Source organism: Leuresthes tenuis, unplaced genomic scaffold, assembly GCF_036924035.1.
Source record: "Leuresthes tenuis unplaced genomic scaffold, fLeuTen1.0.hap1 SCAF_11, whole genome shotgun sequence".
Classification (NCBI taxonomy): domain Eukaryota; kingdom Metazoa; phylum Chordata; class Actinopteri; order Atheriniformes; family Atherinopsidae; genus Leuresthes; species Leuresthes tenuis.
This window is the reverse complement of record NW_027325365.1, coordinates 13598778-13617134: the sequence shown is the minus strand read 5'-3', so window position 1 is coordinate 13617134 and position 18357 is coordinate 13598778. Positions and strand designations below refer to the sequence as shown.

Sequence of the window (18357 nt, the reverse complement as noted above, 5' to 3'; positions counted from 1 at the left end):
AGTTTATGATGTCTGTCTCTATGAGAATGAACTAAAGAATAGAAACAAATATGTTTAAATTATGTTTAAATGACAAAGCACGTTGACAAGGCAGAAACCTGTTTGTCTGCTTCAGAGTCAGCTGCAGCATTTATCACCTGTAATGCCTCTTCATGAAAACACCGGAGTTCACTGCTGTACGATATTAACAAGCACATACACACACATCAACAGCCGTTTTCACACAAGTGTTTGCTCTGAGTCCCACTGACATTGCATACAAGCACACACAGGTGGGCCGCTGGGCCGTGGGCAGTGACTAATTTCAAAGACCTACAGGATTATCAGTGTATGCTCTGGAGGGTGGCGGGGAATCAGCCTTCAAGTTACTGAAACAGTTAGCGTTAATTGGTCTTCAGCTGTCATCTCAAACAGAGCTGAGGACTGTTTGAGAGAGAAAAGAAAGGGAAAGGGATTACTGACAGGACAGTGATGAAAATTGGTCGCAAGATAATGAGTCTCGTTGTCTTTTCATCCTCTCGTCCTGTGTGTCTCTCGCTCTCATTATTCAGAATGACTGGTCTGAGAGTAGCTTCACAGTTGGCTGCTTATTAAAAAACCCAAAGCACCTTCAGATGAGTTCATCAGTCCCTCCATCCTTCCATCATACCACCGATGCTGTATCCTCTCCTCCGCCCCCCCCCCTCTCAGTTTGAACTCCTACATCCCTCCTCTCTCTTCTCTTTCTCCCTCGCTCTTCCATCTGTTTATTCTTTTTCATCCTGTAGGGTAAAACAATGAGACAGAGAGATAAGGAGGAGAAAGACACAGAGCCTGATACAGGAGGCGAATCAAAGAGCTCAGGAAAGGGAGAGACAATCCCCTTTGTGACAGATGAGCTTTTTATATAAAAATGGGTCTTCTCCCTATTTCCTGTTGATATTCTTTGTAGTTCATATTTTCCTCTATAACCCATGCTTTCCTCAGGCCCAACTCTCCACCCCTACCCCCCTCGTGCACGTCTGTGCCACCGTGGCAGATTGTTTGGAATCAATAAAGATGGTTGTTGGCAGACGAAAGTCGCGGGGCGGGACTGAGGCTCGCTAAACGCTCATTTCACTTCACACAAATTACCACCTGCGACGAGCCGACACGTGACGGCTGCAGCCTGCGACAATTAAAAACTCGTTCAGATCTGCTGTAGGGAGAAGCATAATGGGGCTTGCATAAATGTACACATGGTGCGTCCTGACAGGCAAAAAGGGTAAGTGGGATTTAGACGGCTCAAAGAGACAGACAGAAATTAAAAGAAGGTGTTAATTGTTATTGGAAATGTAATGGTTGTGTATTTATCCGTTAAAAAAAAGGGAAACAAAGATAATATTGCTAAGAGTGCCAAAAATGTTTAGTAAGAGGTCTGAACCTGGCCTCTTTTTCTTTGAAGGAGCAGTGTGTGAAATGTGGTTTGGTATTATCTTCCTGAAATAAGCAAAGCCCTTTGATAAAAGTGTCTGGATTGAAGCAGATGATGTCCCAAAAAGCTGGAGAGTATATAAATCATGCAACATTGATGGCACCCTTCACATTCACAAACAATTCATGGTATCGGCACTGATACAACCACATAACACATATCGTCTCTGAACACTGATAAAAAGTGAGACGGTTCGACTCTTCAAGTCTAGATGAAGCACTGTCCAGTATTGCTGAAAGAAATGATTCATTTGAATTCATCAGACGACAGGACAGTTTTTCATTTCACCACGTCTGAAATGAGCTCAAACTCAGAGAAGGCAATGTTGTTCAGTTATTGACTTTTACACTTGCATTTCTGGATTCATTAACAAACTGTGTTTAATCACAGTCATTTTAAGAAGTGTTCCTGAGCCCATGCAGAGGATGAAAAGGACACTTTCATACAACGCTGTCTTCAGATCGCTGCCACTCGACATCAGATTTTAACCTCCCTCTCATTTCTCAAAACCTTTTCCACTCATGTATTGCCTTATTATTAGATGTGATGCCTAAATTATTTGCAAATCCTTGCATTCTGGTTTTATCTATCTGACAAAGTGACTTCAAATTAAACACAGGACCGCGCAACTGTTGGTGTTAACTGATGCTACATGAGAAAAAATATACAGTAAAACATGCACCCATTAGGTGAACACAAACATAACTCCAGAGATGGAACTACTTTTGCTACATTAATGAAGTAGGTGTTTTGTGTTTTTAGCTGCTTTTTCAAATTGTTTCCAAACTCTAACGTGTTTATTAAGAGCAGAAACACAAAATGTTCAGAAATATGCTTCCGTTGGTGAATGTGTTGAATCGCGTGAGGGGGAAAAAAAAGGGAAATATTTCTTGTTTTCTTTTCTAAAAACAAATATGCAATGAAAATGTTGAAGTAAACTACAACCGGTTCATTACAAAACTCGCTTGACTGAACTCCATGTTTTCTGTCCTCCTCTTTCAGTCTCCTGCACATGTAAGAAATGAAGAAGCAAATATTCATGTGAAGTGTTCCCTCGTAGCCGCTCAACTCATCGACTCACATCCAGAGAAATAATCACTTCATACACAAGAGGCCTGTGAGATTTGTTTTAATAAGCTTTTGCCATGTTTCTCACACACACGCACAGACACACTGGAATTTTAACATCCAAATACTGAAGCACACAGGAAACATAATTCATAGGGGGTTGTAAGCCTGATGAGAAGGTACTGATCACAGGTTTAGTGCAGCTTAAGGTACAGACAGTCCATTTTTCATGAAAGTTGTCATCATTTCACATCTTTATCACAAAACCGTTCTTAACCTCAGCCATCAGCGGGAGAAGCAGAGAAACTAATCAACGTCTGCAGGAAAGCCAGTGTGCACTTCAAAAAAGCAATCAACCTTTTATAAGTTATCTTCCTGCTGAAGAAGGTCTTGATCTGAGTCAACAGCGGAGCGGAGGAAGAGGATGAGGAGGAGGAGGAGGAATCTGGATTTTGCATCTATTGGTGCGTATCCACAGCAACCACATCTGACAACTCCACTCTCTTATAGTTTACTCTTGACTGTGGCCTCTGTGGGATGTGACAGAAAAACGGAAACTTGTAAAACAAGCAGAAAGGACATGTTACCATGGTCTCACAGCAGTTAATAGCTTTTTGGCATTTCGAAGCGTCTGGTTGATTCAGAGGGAACTGTTAGCAAGGATTGGTCACTCTCAGTTCAACATGGCTACAGACACGCTCAAAACATGCAAGCACACGAGGATGCACATCAAACACACAGTCAGAGTGGGCAGTGCCAGGTGTTGTGTTGGAGACACATTAGGTTTATGGTGGTGACTTGGAGGCCTGCCTGCCTGCAGCAGCTCTGTCACACAGACAGACAGTTCCGGTCCATCTACCAGCCAAGCAGCACTACTGCACGCTCACTGCTGCTACAAAATCTGCTGCACATCCATTAGAGGAGGAAGGCGCCAACAGCTTTTTAAAGGGGCACACCTGCATTTTTGGAAAGTAACTTTCTAACTCAGGTGACACAGTGAGGATTCAAAAGTGCTAATTACATGCTTCAAGAGTAGATTTGTTGCTGTATCTCAGTTAGACTCCTCAGCATGCCTACTGGAAGTCTGTCTTACCACAGGAGTCAGTTTTTTAAAGCAGCCTTAACTGATTGTTTTTGGGCAAAACAAGCTGAAAAAGTCCCATATTCACTGTCTTTTTGCTTCTGTCTACAAACACTAGAGGGAAGCATCCAGGACAGAATGAACCTGAACGAGCAGCACAGACAAAAAATGATTTGTACACCTCTCTCCCAAAGAAAAACTAGTATTTAAAGAAAAGGAATCGGATCGAGGATGTGCCTCATGCACACCTCAAACCACTACACACTATTTTTCAAAGGTAGTCAAAATGAAGTGAATTCAATATAAAAATAACATTAACAGCCAATTAAATGCCCTACTATCAAATCAATTCCTTGCTTTATTAGTTTTTGAATACTTATTTTACTCCCATACCCCAATTCTATTATCAAAAAATAACTACTTATAAACTCCATTAAAAATAAATCAAATGCACCCTGCCTAAGTTTGGTTGCTCTGCAGTTGTTTGAAACGATAGCATTTCTATTCTATTCTGCCACTGTCCTTTCAGCCATTCAGTAGTTGTTCCGTTCTGTTCTGACCACAGGATGAAAACCCTTTTCTTTGCTTCCACTTCCGCAATCAGTGTTTCAATTTAGTTTTCATTTAGCATTCTGTGAGTCTGGATCCCTCCGTTGCTGCTGTCTTTACTGGAAAGCCTAATAACACAGGTGAGTGTCCACATCCATGCATGATTAAAGACAGGAGAGGAAATCAAGCTCGACCATATGCAAACATTTCCTGAGAGGTATGTGTATGCATATATATTTTTTTTTAATCTGACCAGAAGGATGTGATCGCACATTTCAACATTTGTGCATTTTAGTCAATCTACACACAGGTTCAAAGATCCGAAGCCTGGTCTTTAAAGAGATATTTGTTAAAAGCGTTCGCAGCACTTAGTGTCTTTAATAGTGCTTTTCGTCATTTGAATTTTTTTTTTTTTTTTTCTAACATTCATAACCATCTTGTAATGACTTGAAGAGTGTATTATTCTGTGCTATAATTGATGATGTTTTCAGCAGTCGCATAGTGAAGAGAGACTGGATTTACACAGCTGCTTTTTACCTCGAGGTTAAACAGAAATGAGCTGCTGCTATTTTTCCATCTTTATTATTAATTTTCAGTTTATTGTTCTGTGCAGTGCAGGGAGTTGCACAATATATATTATTAAAGAGAAAGGCTGGCGTTATTCTATATTCATCTAATTATACCCTTTAATACTTCCAGAATTGCTTATTGGCTAAAGTCATATCAAAGCACATTTGCTCCTGCTAATGACAAATATCTTTAAATGGTTTTCAGTTACGTTCTTTTTAAAAAAAAAGAGATTCTCAGACTAGAGTAAATGCTGCATTTATGAGGGATTACTTTTTTCAGAGGAGTAATACAGACAGCATTGGTGAGTCAGCATTACAGTGTATGTGGGACTGACCAAAAATAAACTGGCATGTCCACATTATACAGTGAGTCATTGTGATGTGGTCACATCTACTTAGTCACACTTATATTTTTATCCACGAAAAGATAATTTTTTTCTATAGTCGAGTACAAGTGTATCACAGCTGGAGATCTCATTACCTTCAGCCATTGATCTTCCCCGAGGTCTAGATGAAATGAAAGAAAAATCCCTATTGGTGGAGTCTGTCCACAAAAGGAATCTTCACGCAGCATAGTTGTTCTATTGTTGTACAGGCTGCTACTCTTTGCAAATCCTTACTTTATGATATATGTGTTGCCCTGAACTGTCGGGCAGAATGCATATCAGTGCTATGCGGAGCGATAGATTCAAACGCCCGAAGCATGTATCTGGCATTAAGTGCCAGGGAGACCATGAATTTTCCCTTTGATTTAAAATCAAATATCGTACTCCTGCTTTGGATTGTTTATGTGAAGGTTTGTCTGTTTGTTGTGGCTCATTTTAACTTTATATTTTGGGTACTTTCACTTCCATTTTCTTAGCACACTCTGGAAGCTGGACACAAGTAAACTCTGTTGATCTAAAAGTACAATAAGAGTCGTAAAGTTGCCAATTTAGGCCCACTCAATCAAATATTGAGAATATTAAGAGTTTGTGACGCAGCTCCATCAGAAGAAATCAGGTAAATGTAAGTAGCTCATCAAAACACTGCAGCCATAGAGAAGCTCTGAGGATGCTCCACTCAGGATCATGGTGTCAGTGCGAAGTCTTTGATTTGTCAGGTGACATAATTCATTGATTCAATGATTAAAAATAAAAGCAGACAGAACAAAGCTCTTCAGACCACACGTTTAAAAAGATTTTTTTGAGGCAGGAGGTGAGCTTGATTTATCACAGCAGTAAAAGTAAGACATTAAGGGTTAAGGCTGCAGTTGTAATACCAGTCCTTAATTTGAATAATTGAGTGAATGAGTGATCACGTTTAGTAACCACACTGCTTAGAAGTATAACACCATAAATCAGAAGTGTAATCAAAACAAATGGGAGAAGTCATCATGTCACAGCGTGAGCCAACATTAAATCACATAAAATTTACGTATTTACTTAACTTTGCTTAGCAAAACAGATAAATCTGCAGTGACAGTCTCATACTTTCCTTTTAGTCTGTTTTGAAAGAAACATCAGACAGAATTCATTCACTGAAGATGAAACCTTGAGGGTTTCATTTAATCTAAGTCGGATGCTTTTCACCTTTGGTGGAAAAAGCTCTCCTCGTTTGCAGTTTGCACATTAGCATGCTTCTCTCTATGATGCACAGTACACACAGAGGGTAAGACTACACACAGACACACTGAGTGTAGCTATTCATATGGACTCACACCACCCTGTTACCTGAACAATAAGCTGCTGTCGTGGTCAGGCTACAGGGATGGAAAAGAAGACAGAGGGCAAATTAAAATGCTAAACACTGAACTTGAAAAACATAGAAGTGACACACACACACACACACTCACTTTCAAGGTCCGAACTAAGTATTTGTAGATTGGCAAATAGAAGTGGCATAGATTAATGTGGGCTGCATGGTTCCCTGTTCTAATGATAATGGACACCTAGGAAAGACATTCCGGTCCAATTGCCTGATGACAGTTCTAAACTATTGTGCTGGCTCAAACGCTAGTTGGTAACCATGGCAACGGAGACTCAATGTTATTTCCCTGTTTATTTATCACAATGGCAAGACAGACAAAAACATGAGGGATTTTATAATTTAATTAACTTATTTGCTGAATTTGATGACTTTGAATACTGGGATGCAGCAGAAGAAAAAGAGAGAAAAGAATATGAAAAGAGAAAGGAGAAGCGACACGAGGAGGTGACATCGGAGGAATTGAACAAATTAGAGGATGACAAGGACGAGATAAAAACAAAGAAAATCACGACACGGGCAGTTAAAACACTAAGAGACTTCCTGGCTGACAAAGACTTTGAACATCAACTCTGGAAGCTACACTGCCCGTTCTGTTCTCTCAATGACATTTTGCGACCGTATTGTGCGTCTGTCCGGTCGGGAGATATTAAGTAGTCCGCTCAGCTGTGACGATTTTAAAGTATTAATGATTGATTGAATATTTCTTTCTTTCGTAAGTGACCATGGTATAAGCGGGATAATGCCCTCCGAGGTGTCCATTATCAGAAATGAATGGACTTCGCAGAAGCAACCCTCCGCATCGTCCATTGGAATGAAAATAAAATGATATGAGACATCGGACTTCAATAAGTCTTGAATGCTACTTGGTTGACTTGGTCTGGACTTATCCAACACATGGGTACATATTCAAGTCAGCGTCTGAACTCACAAGAACAAATGTCACAAAGACTGTTATTATCAGTCTGCTGTGATGAACAAAGTAAACCAACCAGCCAGAGTAATAAGCCAGTTCTACAGATCTTTGGTCAAGGCCATGATGTTGTGCACTAAAAGTCTGTCAGTGTTGCAACTCTGAATGAGCTGAAGTGTGTCCACTTTAATAAGACAAAAACGTTTCATAAAGCAAACATGAGGTTTGTGACATTGTGTACAGGGTATGTGTGTGTGGACTAAAGTGTAAGTGTGTTTAATGTAATTAAACACAATTAAACAGGCTACATTTACACAGTCCTGTGTATTTACTGGCCATCTGCATGTGTGAAGTGCTCAATGCGCAAATAGCTCATAGAGGATGATGAAGTGTATTATTAACAGCCATTAATGTGTGTGTCTATTTGCAGCTAAATTTGACTGAGCTGAGCTGTCATTGGTACATATAGTGTGAGTGTGTTTACAATGTGCGTGTATGAGAAGACAACTCACCAGCAGGGAAGTAGAGTGGGAGGTTCTGCAGATACAGCTCCTTATCCTTCGGCAAGAACAAGCAGAAGATAACTCTGTCCAGCTGACACACCAACATTTTTAGAGACACAAAATGACCTTTATTACAAACATATGCAGTTATTGTGAATTCATCAGCCGCAGGAGGGAACAATGTGTCTGAGATTGCGTGCCAGCAATATCAGGAAAATGCAGCTAATGCATCAGTCCATTACTCCACTATTAGCTCCCCATTATGAGATCCCCGGCATGCTGAGGACACGGAGCTGGAAATGTGCACAGAAGAGATGTGTGTATGTGAAACAGAAATAAGAAGAATAGAGAGAGGCATTATATGTACTCCCATTGTGTTAATCTGTGAGTGTGTGTGAGTGGTTGTGTACTAGGAAGAGAAAAGACATTCTTGCGTTTTTTTGCGAGTGTTACACTGCGTGTGTTAATATGGTGCTCGGCTCATGGTGTGAAATTCATCAACACACACACACACTCACACACACACACACCAAGTTTGGAGAATCAGAGAATTTCCTAATGGGCGAGCTGAAGCTAAAAGCTACGCAAAATGGTTCTGTCAGAGGAGCAAAGCTTCCTCCATCTAAAACAGCTAAAACCGTAATATCTCATTTAAGACTGTGGCTAACAGAGAGCAGTTATTTAATAACAAAGAATCTCCATGCTTTACGTTCCTGTGTGGTTTACGTCAGCTCAGCCTGTATATTCTTTGCCCGTCTATCTTTGGTATACCTGGATATACAACAGTGGTATTAAACTAAGATTTAGTTTGGATTTTCTGTTTCAAGCGAGGCTTTGCAATTCATGGCCAGGCTGTTTCTATGACTTTCTGCTTGGTGAGGGAGTTTAAGTCTCATAGCTTTCAAAGACTGAATTTTCAGCAGCCTGTTAGCCTGCGGCCAGTGGTCTTCAGTACAGGCTCGCTACACAATTACCATCACTCACCAGGATTTGCATGGAGGCTAAAAGGAAAGATATGGAAATGTGTGGTAACTAACTTCATCCCCTGGGCAAAGGTTTGAAAATCTAACCTCCATACTAAAGTGCCTCCACTGGCAGCAGGAAACCGTAACAATGGGGAGCTAATTTTTATATTGCTGCAACTGAGAGCCTGGAGATGCTGCAGCTAACAATAAGATCAAGTGAATGTAATGGCTCTCTCAGGAATGCCTGTCTTTAATGGAAACACATTATCGAACTTGTAAATATTCCCATCTCAAACGGAAACTCCAACAGTAAGTACTTTGTACTTACTGACCTGTTACAGAGAGTAAACAAGAGGTGGAAGAATTCAGACACATTCAGGCGCTAATTATACTTGACTGCAGACACGAGCATTGCCAACTAGGTGTCACGGATGCATTGTTTTTCCTATCATAGCATCCACTTAGATTTAGCTTTGAGGACCATATTCCATACAATTACATTTAGCAGACGCTTTTATCCAAGTGACTTATCAGTGAGGAACAACATTCAAGCTTGGGTACAATCACGTATAGTTGAGCCCATGTTGAGGCTGCCTTGTATTTTGGGATAGCAGAATACCAGAAGCTGTTTTTTAAGAAGCCCAGTGGTCGGCCTCAATGCAATGAGGTACTACCCACATGTAACACGTGCATTTTGTTGGCTTTAATTTAGCCTCAACAGCAGCTGATACAGCTGATAGGACAAAGTTTCTAAAATGTCCTTTTAGTTGCTATTCTGGAGCTTTGAGTCTTTTCAGTCCAGTCCATTCAAACTGTCTAATATCTCATTTTCTCAAAGCAAAAATCCCATTCTGCAACTGATCTTTCACCAAACAAACCTCATCACAACATAGTGGCTGCACCTTCATATTAGTAATCTGCATTCAAAGCTTCTGAAGCGTGCTGTTGTTAGCTTTTCTGAAAACCACAAACAGCAGAGCAAAAGTGCAGCCAGTCCCAGTGCACATTAGCAGAGTTTAGGCTAACTCGTTTGAACAGCTCTGTACAAGTTAAGGTCGGTGCAGAACAATACCGGGAGCTCTTGAATCAAGGTTACAGTGATCCGATTTCTGAAATGAAAACTGAGTACATTTCCAACTTGCCAGTCACTATATCATTAAAATATCTGTTATTGTCAATGAAGTAAGAAAAGAGGTCAGTTGGCATGTAGAGTAATCAGCCATAACATTAGAAATGTTCTCAAGTGAATAAAAATGACTATCTTGTTAGAATAACACCTGTAATGAGGTGACATATTCTAAGTAGCAAGAGGTCAGATACTAACATATTAGAAATAGTGAAAATGCGTGGGTCAAAGGATCTGAGCAACAGACAGGAACCAAATATTAGATTAACACCCAGTTTCCCACTTTAGTACAGACTACTGAGATAAACACAAGAACGAGTCCTGTAAACTAAGTCAATAACTTGACATGCTTTTCAGAAAGGAAAGCAGAATCATGTAAAAATAATGAACTAAATCAGATTACAAATCACTGTTTTACTAACGAATAGGATAAAAATGCCCTGAGAGCTGTGATGGAGCTGAGGACTCAACTTGTTGTGTAAGAAATAATTCATTCATTAAACCGGTAAAAGGTGAGCTGCCAGACACAGTTGGGAGATGCCGAAAAGCACAGACTGTAATTTGTCCTGACCCGTCTCTGTGTCGGGAATAATCAATGCTGATGAATAATCACCGCAGTCGTGACACATGCCTGGACGTCCACGTTTCTCACTGTATGGTGACGCTTTTGTTCGTAACCCTGAGGAGGGCGGTCGTGCCTCAGCTGACAGAGCTGTTATTCACCAATCAAAAGTTTGGTGATTCGATACCCAGCAACTCCATGATTTGGAACCCGTCACCTTTCACCTGAAGCTAAATGCATTTCGTGGTCTCAGAGCAAAGACTCATAAACAGCTGAGAGCCAACACATAACTTCATTTTATGAATACTCAGATTAGGTAAGCAATTCAACTGTTTTTTTCATAGTGGCTCGAAGAAGGTGTAAGACATTACTGGCTGGATTTTTAACATTACCAGTGGTTAGGATCTGGTTTAGGGTTTGTTTTAATGTCTGACGGTTGAGAAAAATTCACTTTGAGAAGTGCAGACACTGAGACTCACTATCTATCCTGACCTTTTTGTGGAATTTCAGACTGCAGCTACAACCATCCATCTCCATCCAAGAGTAAAAAATGATTGTACACAGGTTTGAAACTTCATGCAGAATCTAATCAGAGGATAATAAAGCATAGCAGATGAAACTTAGGAGCCTGGGCTTTGGGATTCTACCGTAACTGGGAGTACTTCATCTCTTAATAAAGACCAAAGATATGATCTAGAGCCTCAGAGCATCTGCAAAATTGACAGTTTAGTTAAAACTTTTTGGTCAACTGTCAAACTAATTAGAAAAAATATATAACCATAAAAACTTGTGAACTGCCTTGGGTGTAACTTTCTTGTTATAATTTTGTTGGCATTTCACAAATAAATGATTAATTTCTTCGGTTACATAGTGTTGGTGCATTGCTCTGAATCTTGAGTCCATTTAGTCTCTTAGTGGGTCCATAATTTCTAATTCATATTTCATAACGCAGCACTGCAAGCCAGAGCGAGCAAAACAAAACAAACTGTGAAACATCAGAAATGGAGAGGGTTCAATTAAAGACAAAAAGCCATTTTCCTCTGGTGAACACTCCTACTTTATATGCATGCAAAAAACTCACAATCTCAATTATTTACCATACTTTTTTAATGCTTTAAAAACACCAAGTGGAGCCACGTGTGGGCAGAATGTAAATAAGTGCCTTGTTGGTATGGCTACCTCGTCTTTTATTCAAACATTCACGGCCTTTTGTCCTTGAATAACGTTTCACGTTGATTTGTTGTGCTCGCAGTGGCTGACGGCATCAGTTGACTGGTATTGCTACGGAACCTCTGGAGATGCCAGCGCTGACAATAACATCGGCAACCTCTGTGAGAGGAGCTGCGGCACCGTGGTTACAGAGAGAGAAAGAGACTGGAAAGAGGAGTAGGAGGGGATCTGTGAGGTAAAGAAGGAAGCAGGGAGGAGAGCTCAGAGCCTGCAAACTACTGATTGGAAAGTTTCCGCTTTGTTCCAATCTCCAATCACCCTCTTGTCTCTCTCCATCCTTCCCTTCCAGTTATCTATTCCATCATTTGTCTTTTCTGCGCCCGTTGTTTCTCCAGGGGAAAACGTGTGTGCATATGTTTGTGTGTTTTTTGGTGGTTGGGTTTAGTCCCGCAAGGAGCCAATTAAAGCGCAGACTTGGCCATGAGCATGAGAGCCAGGACTTGGGAGAGTGTGCTTAAAAGCATGCGTGTGTGTGTGTGTGTGTGTGTGTGTCATTGTGTGTTTTCTCAATGCACCTTCTCACACTCACAGAAAACAAAAACAACAGCTGTGAAAGAAATAATACCTGGAGGAAATGGTAGGGAAAAATTGCCAGTCACACAGATGCAAACACACACACACCCATACATACCCACCTTGTCATGATGTGCTTCAAGAAACTCCCTCACAGTTGCTAACGCCTCACACACAGCCTGTTCAGGTGGATACCCTACACAAACACACAACATCAAAAAAATCTACATCCACTTCTTGCAAGAACAGATGCAGTTACAGATCTGTTTCTTTGCGTCGCACTCTTGTCTGCTGGGTTTTTCCAGACAGGTGGGTGCTTTTCTCTCCACAACTCTAACACTACACTCTGAGTTTTTGTCACTTCCTCTCATCTCGACTCGTCTAATCCAGAGAGATGACAGCACGGCACACTTGTTGGTTATAAAGGGGACAGATGGAGGATGACTACAGTGCTTCATGTACAGCCATTCAACAGCCGGGACCTTTAGCTTTTGGAAAAGCTATGAAAATTCATCATCTGGCCACACTGCTGAGCCCAGATACACACATTGAGTGTGATTATCGAGTCATTATTCCATACATAAGGAGAGGGCTCAGCATGTTAACTGACAAATGCAGAAGGGATATGAATCAGCACTAAACAAGTTAATGATTGCATGACTGATATTTATTTTAAAAAAAGCCTTGTTTATGTAATAAATAATTTATCATCACCCACAAAGTTAGTGTGAACAGGATCAAGACCCGGTCATGCCCCACTGCAATACTTTATTAATCCCCAAAGCTTTTATTTATTTACCTATTAAATATTTAAGACCTTTTGACACACAAGATACTTAGCATTCAAGCCTTCATAAATCTGTTACAGCATAAGTGTCTTTTTTCCGTTATTGTTAGCCATGCGTCATTCAGTCATTGGCCTGTAAAAGTCACGGAAGAGCTGAGAGCACGATTGAACCTCAGATACAAAATGTGAAGTATAATATAAGAGCTTCTGTAGAGTCAGATTTTTCTCACAACAATGTGCAATGCCACCATTACAGTTCCCAGTAGTTGAATAAAACATTCAATGCTGTATAATGATTGCTGGGTCTAAAAACAGGGTGGTATCACGCTGAGTTCTGTCCATCTAATTAACGTCACAACTGCTTTCACTGTGAAGCTTACATGGTTGATATGTGTGACTGTTTGTCTATCTATCCAAAGAATTATAGATTTGCTGTAAAAGGTTTACCAGAGGTAGATGGATCTGTATCCAGCGTCTTTTTTATTCAGCTCTGCCCTGCATGCAGTCGTGGACCGCTTTTGTTCTTTCAAAGTGCGCGTTTGAGGTTTAAAAGGAACGTATGAATGCCATGTTGAAATAAATATTGAGAACGGCATCACACAGACGCTCTTTGCTGAAATATTCCCTCAGGATTTCAAAGTGCTCTTGCAACTACCCAAACTCTTTTTAAAATACATCGACTTCTCACAGTTTAGAACAAAAATTGTCCAGTCACAAACGAGACATATTCTTCCTACTATGCCATTTATATAAAGTGTCATGTTTTGTTATGTAAATATCACTGTGATTTCTCCTTGTGTTCGGTCTACTGCTGTTACATTGAGCATCTCAGTTTCATTGTATGTCGCTGACTACGTCAGTATAGAGTTCTAATTTACCCACACTTGGCAATGAAATAATGGAAAATGCTTCTCTTTGGTTGGTGATCTATAAAAATGGGCTTCCTACAACATACTGACTGTATATGGGCAGAACATTTGGGGGTCATGAAAATGAAACAGAGATGTCCTACTTTGTTTCTCTCAGGCGTGATGCAAAATCCAAAGTGTGGAGAAAAGTTTTTTTGCACTCTTTCTATTTGGATGTACAAATGATACAGATTCACCCTCTGTCCTAATGTTTTGTGGCAGTCTAAAGCGACAAAAGCTGCTTACAGCTGCTAAGATTATGTAACCTTTTATTACACTCCACATCCTGACCTACAAAACTCTAAAGAGGAAAGAGGTGACCAAAAACTGGTGCAACAGGGAAGAAAACACAGATAACAAACTGAGTTAATCAGGACTTTGGTCTTTTCCTCATTCTAGAGAGGTGTCAACAATCGGTCCTCTCAACCGAACCACCACAGGGTGTGTTTAAGTACTTCCCTCGACTCTCTCTTCTGCCAATGTGAAGGGGATTACAGTCAATCTGACACAATCTCCAATCTAATCTGTTCTAATCTGCTGGTCTTAATCCAAGGCGTTAATCTGAGAACCACCTCCGGGTTGGGGGAGATAATGTGACGAGTGGCACAGCTTGGCTCAGAACTCTGGTTCAACAAACAGAGTGATACCAGAAACAAGCAGCATGCGATGGAGGACACAACCGCAGACGCAGCTCAGTGGGTGGAAATGTCATGCATTAGTTCTCTCAGATCTCAGAAGGACACAAACACTGATACTGACCATAGATTCCAGTGGAGATGCAAGGGAAAGCCTGTTGATTAAAGAAGACAAACAAAGTGATTACACTCATTACATAGAGTAAAAGCATACTTTCATCACACACATACGCATATAAACATGTGTATGTATATTTAAAGGATCAGAGGGGGGCTGGAGCCTATTCCAGCTGCCATCGGGCGAGAGTTGGAGATAAACCCTGGACAGGTTGCCACACATTAAGCTAACAAGCATGTGTTAGTGGGAGGAGGCCAGAGTACCTGGTAAGAACCAGGAACCATCATGCTGTGCGGTACCAGTGCTAACCACTGCACCACCACAAAACTCCCCTTTTTATTTTAGGTTTATCACAACTTAAGGCCTATATCCAGCTCGCATCCACACTGGGTCATTATCTTGTTAAGAAACGAAAAACAACTTTTATAACAATAACACTTTATCCGACCTAATTCAGACCTGGTGGGTGCATTGCTGACAAACCACTGAACGCCAGTTAATATCTTCAAGTCTTTTTTTGTGAGGAAAAAAAAAACATATTTGGTTTCTTCTCTTGTTCTGTTGCTCTTTCACAACAGCATCTTCAACAAATTGTGGATAAATCCGCAGTTCCATCTATTACAAGACACCAATGAGATTACATAGAATAACTCAGAAATAACTCAGACACTCACAGCTTTAGGCTGCGTTTGCCATAGTCCTTCAAAATATGTTCTTGTAAGTTTATCTTCTAGGACATCCAGTTTCTAAAATGAATAAAAGAACAATAACTGAAAAAAAAAAGACTAATTCTTCAGCCTGGATGTTATGAAAAAATCAACTTGCAGACAACGCTAGAAGGCCCTTTTTGATCCATCTTATTGTGTGCTCTTTGGTGCAAAGAGAATTAATAACCGCCAGGTCTGCTTCTGAAAGAATAAGGAGAAAATCATCTGACTACAGCTTGTAATTACAGCTAGCTCTCTGACAGCCTTGATGACTGGGCAATGATACTGATGATCATAATCATTTACACATCTGTACATTTTTTGGCACTTTTCCTTCCTGGCTTAGGCTGCTGTGTAGCTGTGTTGGCTTAAAGTTTTAACAATAACATTGTTTTTTCTTCTTCTAAGAAGTATGTGGATCTAAATCGATGTTTCTAATTGGTCACCTGGTGTAAATGCCTCTTTTACATGAAGATCTAGAAAACCTGGGTTGATTTACAGAGCTGCTGAAAACCATCAGCCAGACTCTGCTTAATGTGATCTCAATTGTTAAGTTTTATTAGCCAGATTACCAAAAGACAGCCTGGCCACTGCTGACAGAAAAAAGTGTGTTATGATATAGTTTGATAATAATACGAAGACAATGGCTGCAAGTTGGTCATCTGTTTTCAGAGAAGCAGCAAAAACAGTGGGCTGAGAGAATAAATGGTGCCATGCTGGTTTGAGTAAAGACAGCAGCACAGAAAAAGCTTTTCATCATGCTGTGATACGTTTTCCGAACGAAGCCAGTTAAAACAGGTATTGGTAAACAGGGCGGTTTTCTATGACATATTGGAGGAATGTTCATTAAAAAAAATACCCTTAAGAGCTGACCGCTCCACTGCTCCTCATCCAAGAGCTCACGGCAGCAATACAACAGGTCCAAATTTCCATGTTCTAGTTGAATGTTTTTAAGCCAGAGTTGTTCAAAGTACTTTTAAACCTATTTTCTTAGGAATGCAAGATGTGGACCATGAACTGCAGCTTCACCGGTTTACAATCCTTTTATTTAATCTCTCAGCTGTCAAATCTCTATTGTTGCAATACGATAATGGTATTTACCCTCCTGCTTTCCATATTTCCATCCATCCATTTTCTATACCCGCTTTCATCCATCGGTCTGGTCGTGGGGTTGCTGGAGCCTATCCCACTTTCCTTATTTCAAAGATGTTTAAGATGATTAAGAGATGAGAGTCACCAGGGCTTTAGAAAGATCTCCCCCCATCATTTACTTTGCTTTGTTATTAAGTTATATCTCTGTGATGAGTATGAACAGGTACTATGAGCAGTAACTTTTCATTTTAATGCATACATGAGCATTGCTTTAAGAAGACACCAGCGCTACCAGAACAGGGGCGTCCCTGTCTATCTTCAAGAAGCTCTTGAAAACCCAGCTCTTCAGAGAGCATCTCCCATCCTAGCACTTACCTTGTACTTACCTACCCCCTCTATCTCTGCACTTTATCTTTCTGCACTTCCTTCTATGCCTGCACCCTATCTCTACTCTGTCACCTCTGACATAGACTAGTGGGTTCCTTCTATGTAGTTTATTGTTAGCTTTATATAGCTTGTTAAATCTTCATTTGTAAGTCACTTTGGATAAAAGCGTCTGCTAAATACATAAACATAAACATAAGAAGAAGAAATGTGCAGTTTGCATTGGCAGTAAAATCTGACACATCTGATAGTGATAGGAAAGCAAATCAAATGTTCAGTAAATGCAGTAAACGGTTTTAAAATGAACATTTGAACAGTTGAGATCTGCAGGATTTTGACTTTAAGCCAGTGAGATTCATGTATATCATAGCTATGCAGCACCATCAGTTCTGATGTGAGTCATGCCAACAGAAAAGTTGGGATCTGGCAGACTCTCAACCTACTGTCACATTCAGCAGCACGGGCAGATGCCGGGACGCTCCATTCATTTAACCAGACTGTTGAGATCTAACACACGGTGAGGGCAGATGTGACTCACAAGTTCCTCTCGACAAAAGGTAAACATATGACTTGGAATTCTGTGGCTGTACAGAACCCACTGCGGTAACCTTTGGAGGATTTAGTCAAACTATAAATGCATAATCTCAACTGTGCAAAGCCTCTGTGAATCTGTTTTTTTGTATTGCAGCGCTGACCTTATTTTCATGGTGCTTTGGTGTTTCTCTTTAACATTTTGTTCTTGATGAAAACTCCTGCTTTTTTTTAAAACAAACTTTCTCACAACTCAACTCTCCTTCCTCCTTTTTTCCTTTCTCAATCCATCTCAGCATGAATGTTGTTTCCTTTGAAAAAAATCCACATATGAATCTTTTCTCTTTAGCCCTAACTATAAAATTTTGCCACAAAGACATGCCTGTCGAGCTTTTCCCTTCCTTCCCTTTATTAATGCCTTATTTCTGTTTACTTTGCTATTCTTTTTTTTGTGGGCCACAGTTAAAATTCACTCTGTTCCTTATTGTTCATTCTCTCTATTTTTACTTGACCAGTCAAACATTCTTGTACACCTTGCCTTCCTCCCCTCTACCTCCCTGTTGGTGCACTGCTTTCAGATCAATCTCATCCGTCCGCTCTCACCACAGAGCGTGCACCATTTTCAGTGGCAGTTTGCAGGCTGTTCTTGTAGCATGACCTCAGTGCTCTCTTCTCCTTGTCTCCAACCCCTCCCTGTGCAATCGGCCCAACAGTGTGGATCACATCTGCAGAGAATTGAGATAAGAAGCAGTTCATTATCTAGTTAGAAGTGTGAAGCTGTGGGAAAATGTTTAACTTTAGAATCTACGTTAAAAATTCATCGAGAAAAAAAAAAAAAAAATGGAACTGATGTTTCTTTGTTCCTTGTAAAACGTGTTTTAAATCCACCGACAGAAGTTTGCAGCCACCTCCCTCAA

General features: G+C 40.4%; 1 protein-coding gene across 3 annotated transcripts in view; it reads right to left on the bottom strand.

Moving 5' to 3' along the window:
- Positions 1–2566: 2566 nt before the first annotated feature.
- macrod1 (mono-ADP ribosylhydrolase 1) overlaps positions 2567–18357 on the bottom strand; it is a 121872-nt gene continuing 106081 nt past the window's right edge. For 2 of the 3 annotated variants that reach the window (XM_072395578.1, XM_072395576.1), the window contains 5 exons: positions 18044–18165; positions 14733–14763; positions 12401–12474; positions 7892–7973; positions 2567–3051 (listed from right to left, as the gene is read on the bottom strand). In XM_072395578.1, coding sequence (XP_072251679.1) covers positions 3026–3051; positions 7892–7973; positions 12401–12474; positions 14733–14763; positions 18044–18165 — 335 coding nt within the window. In that variant the 3' untranslated portion in view covers positions 2567–3025. Of the gene's footprint in view, positions 3052–6432; positions 6462–7891; positions 7974–12400; positions 12475–14732; positions 14764–18043; positions 18166–18357 lie in introns of all 3 variants that reach the window. The other variant, XM_072395577.1, reaches the window with a different exon arrangement.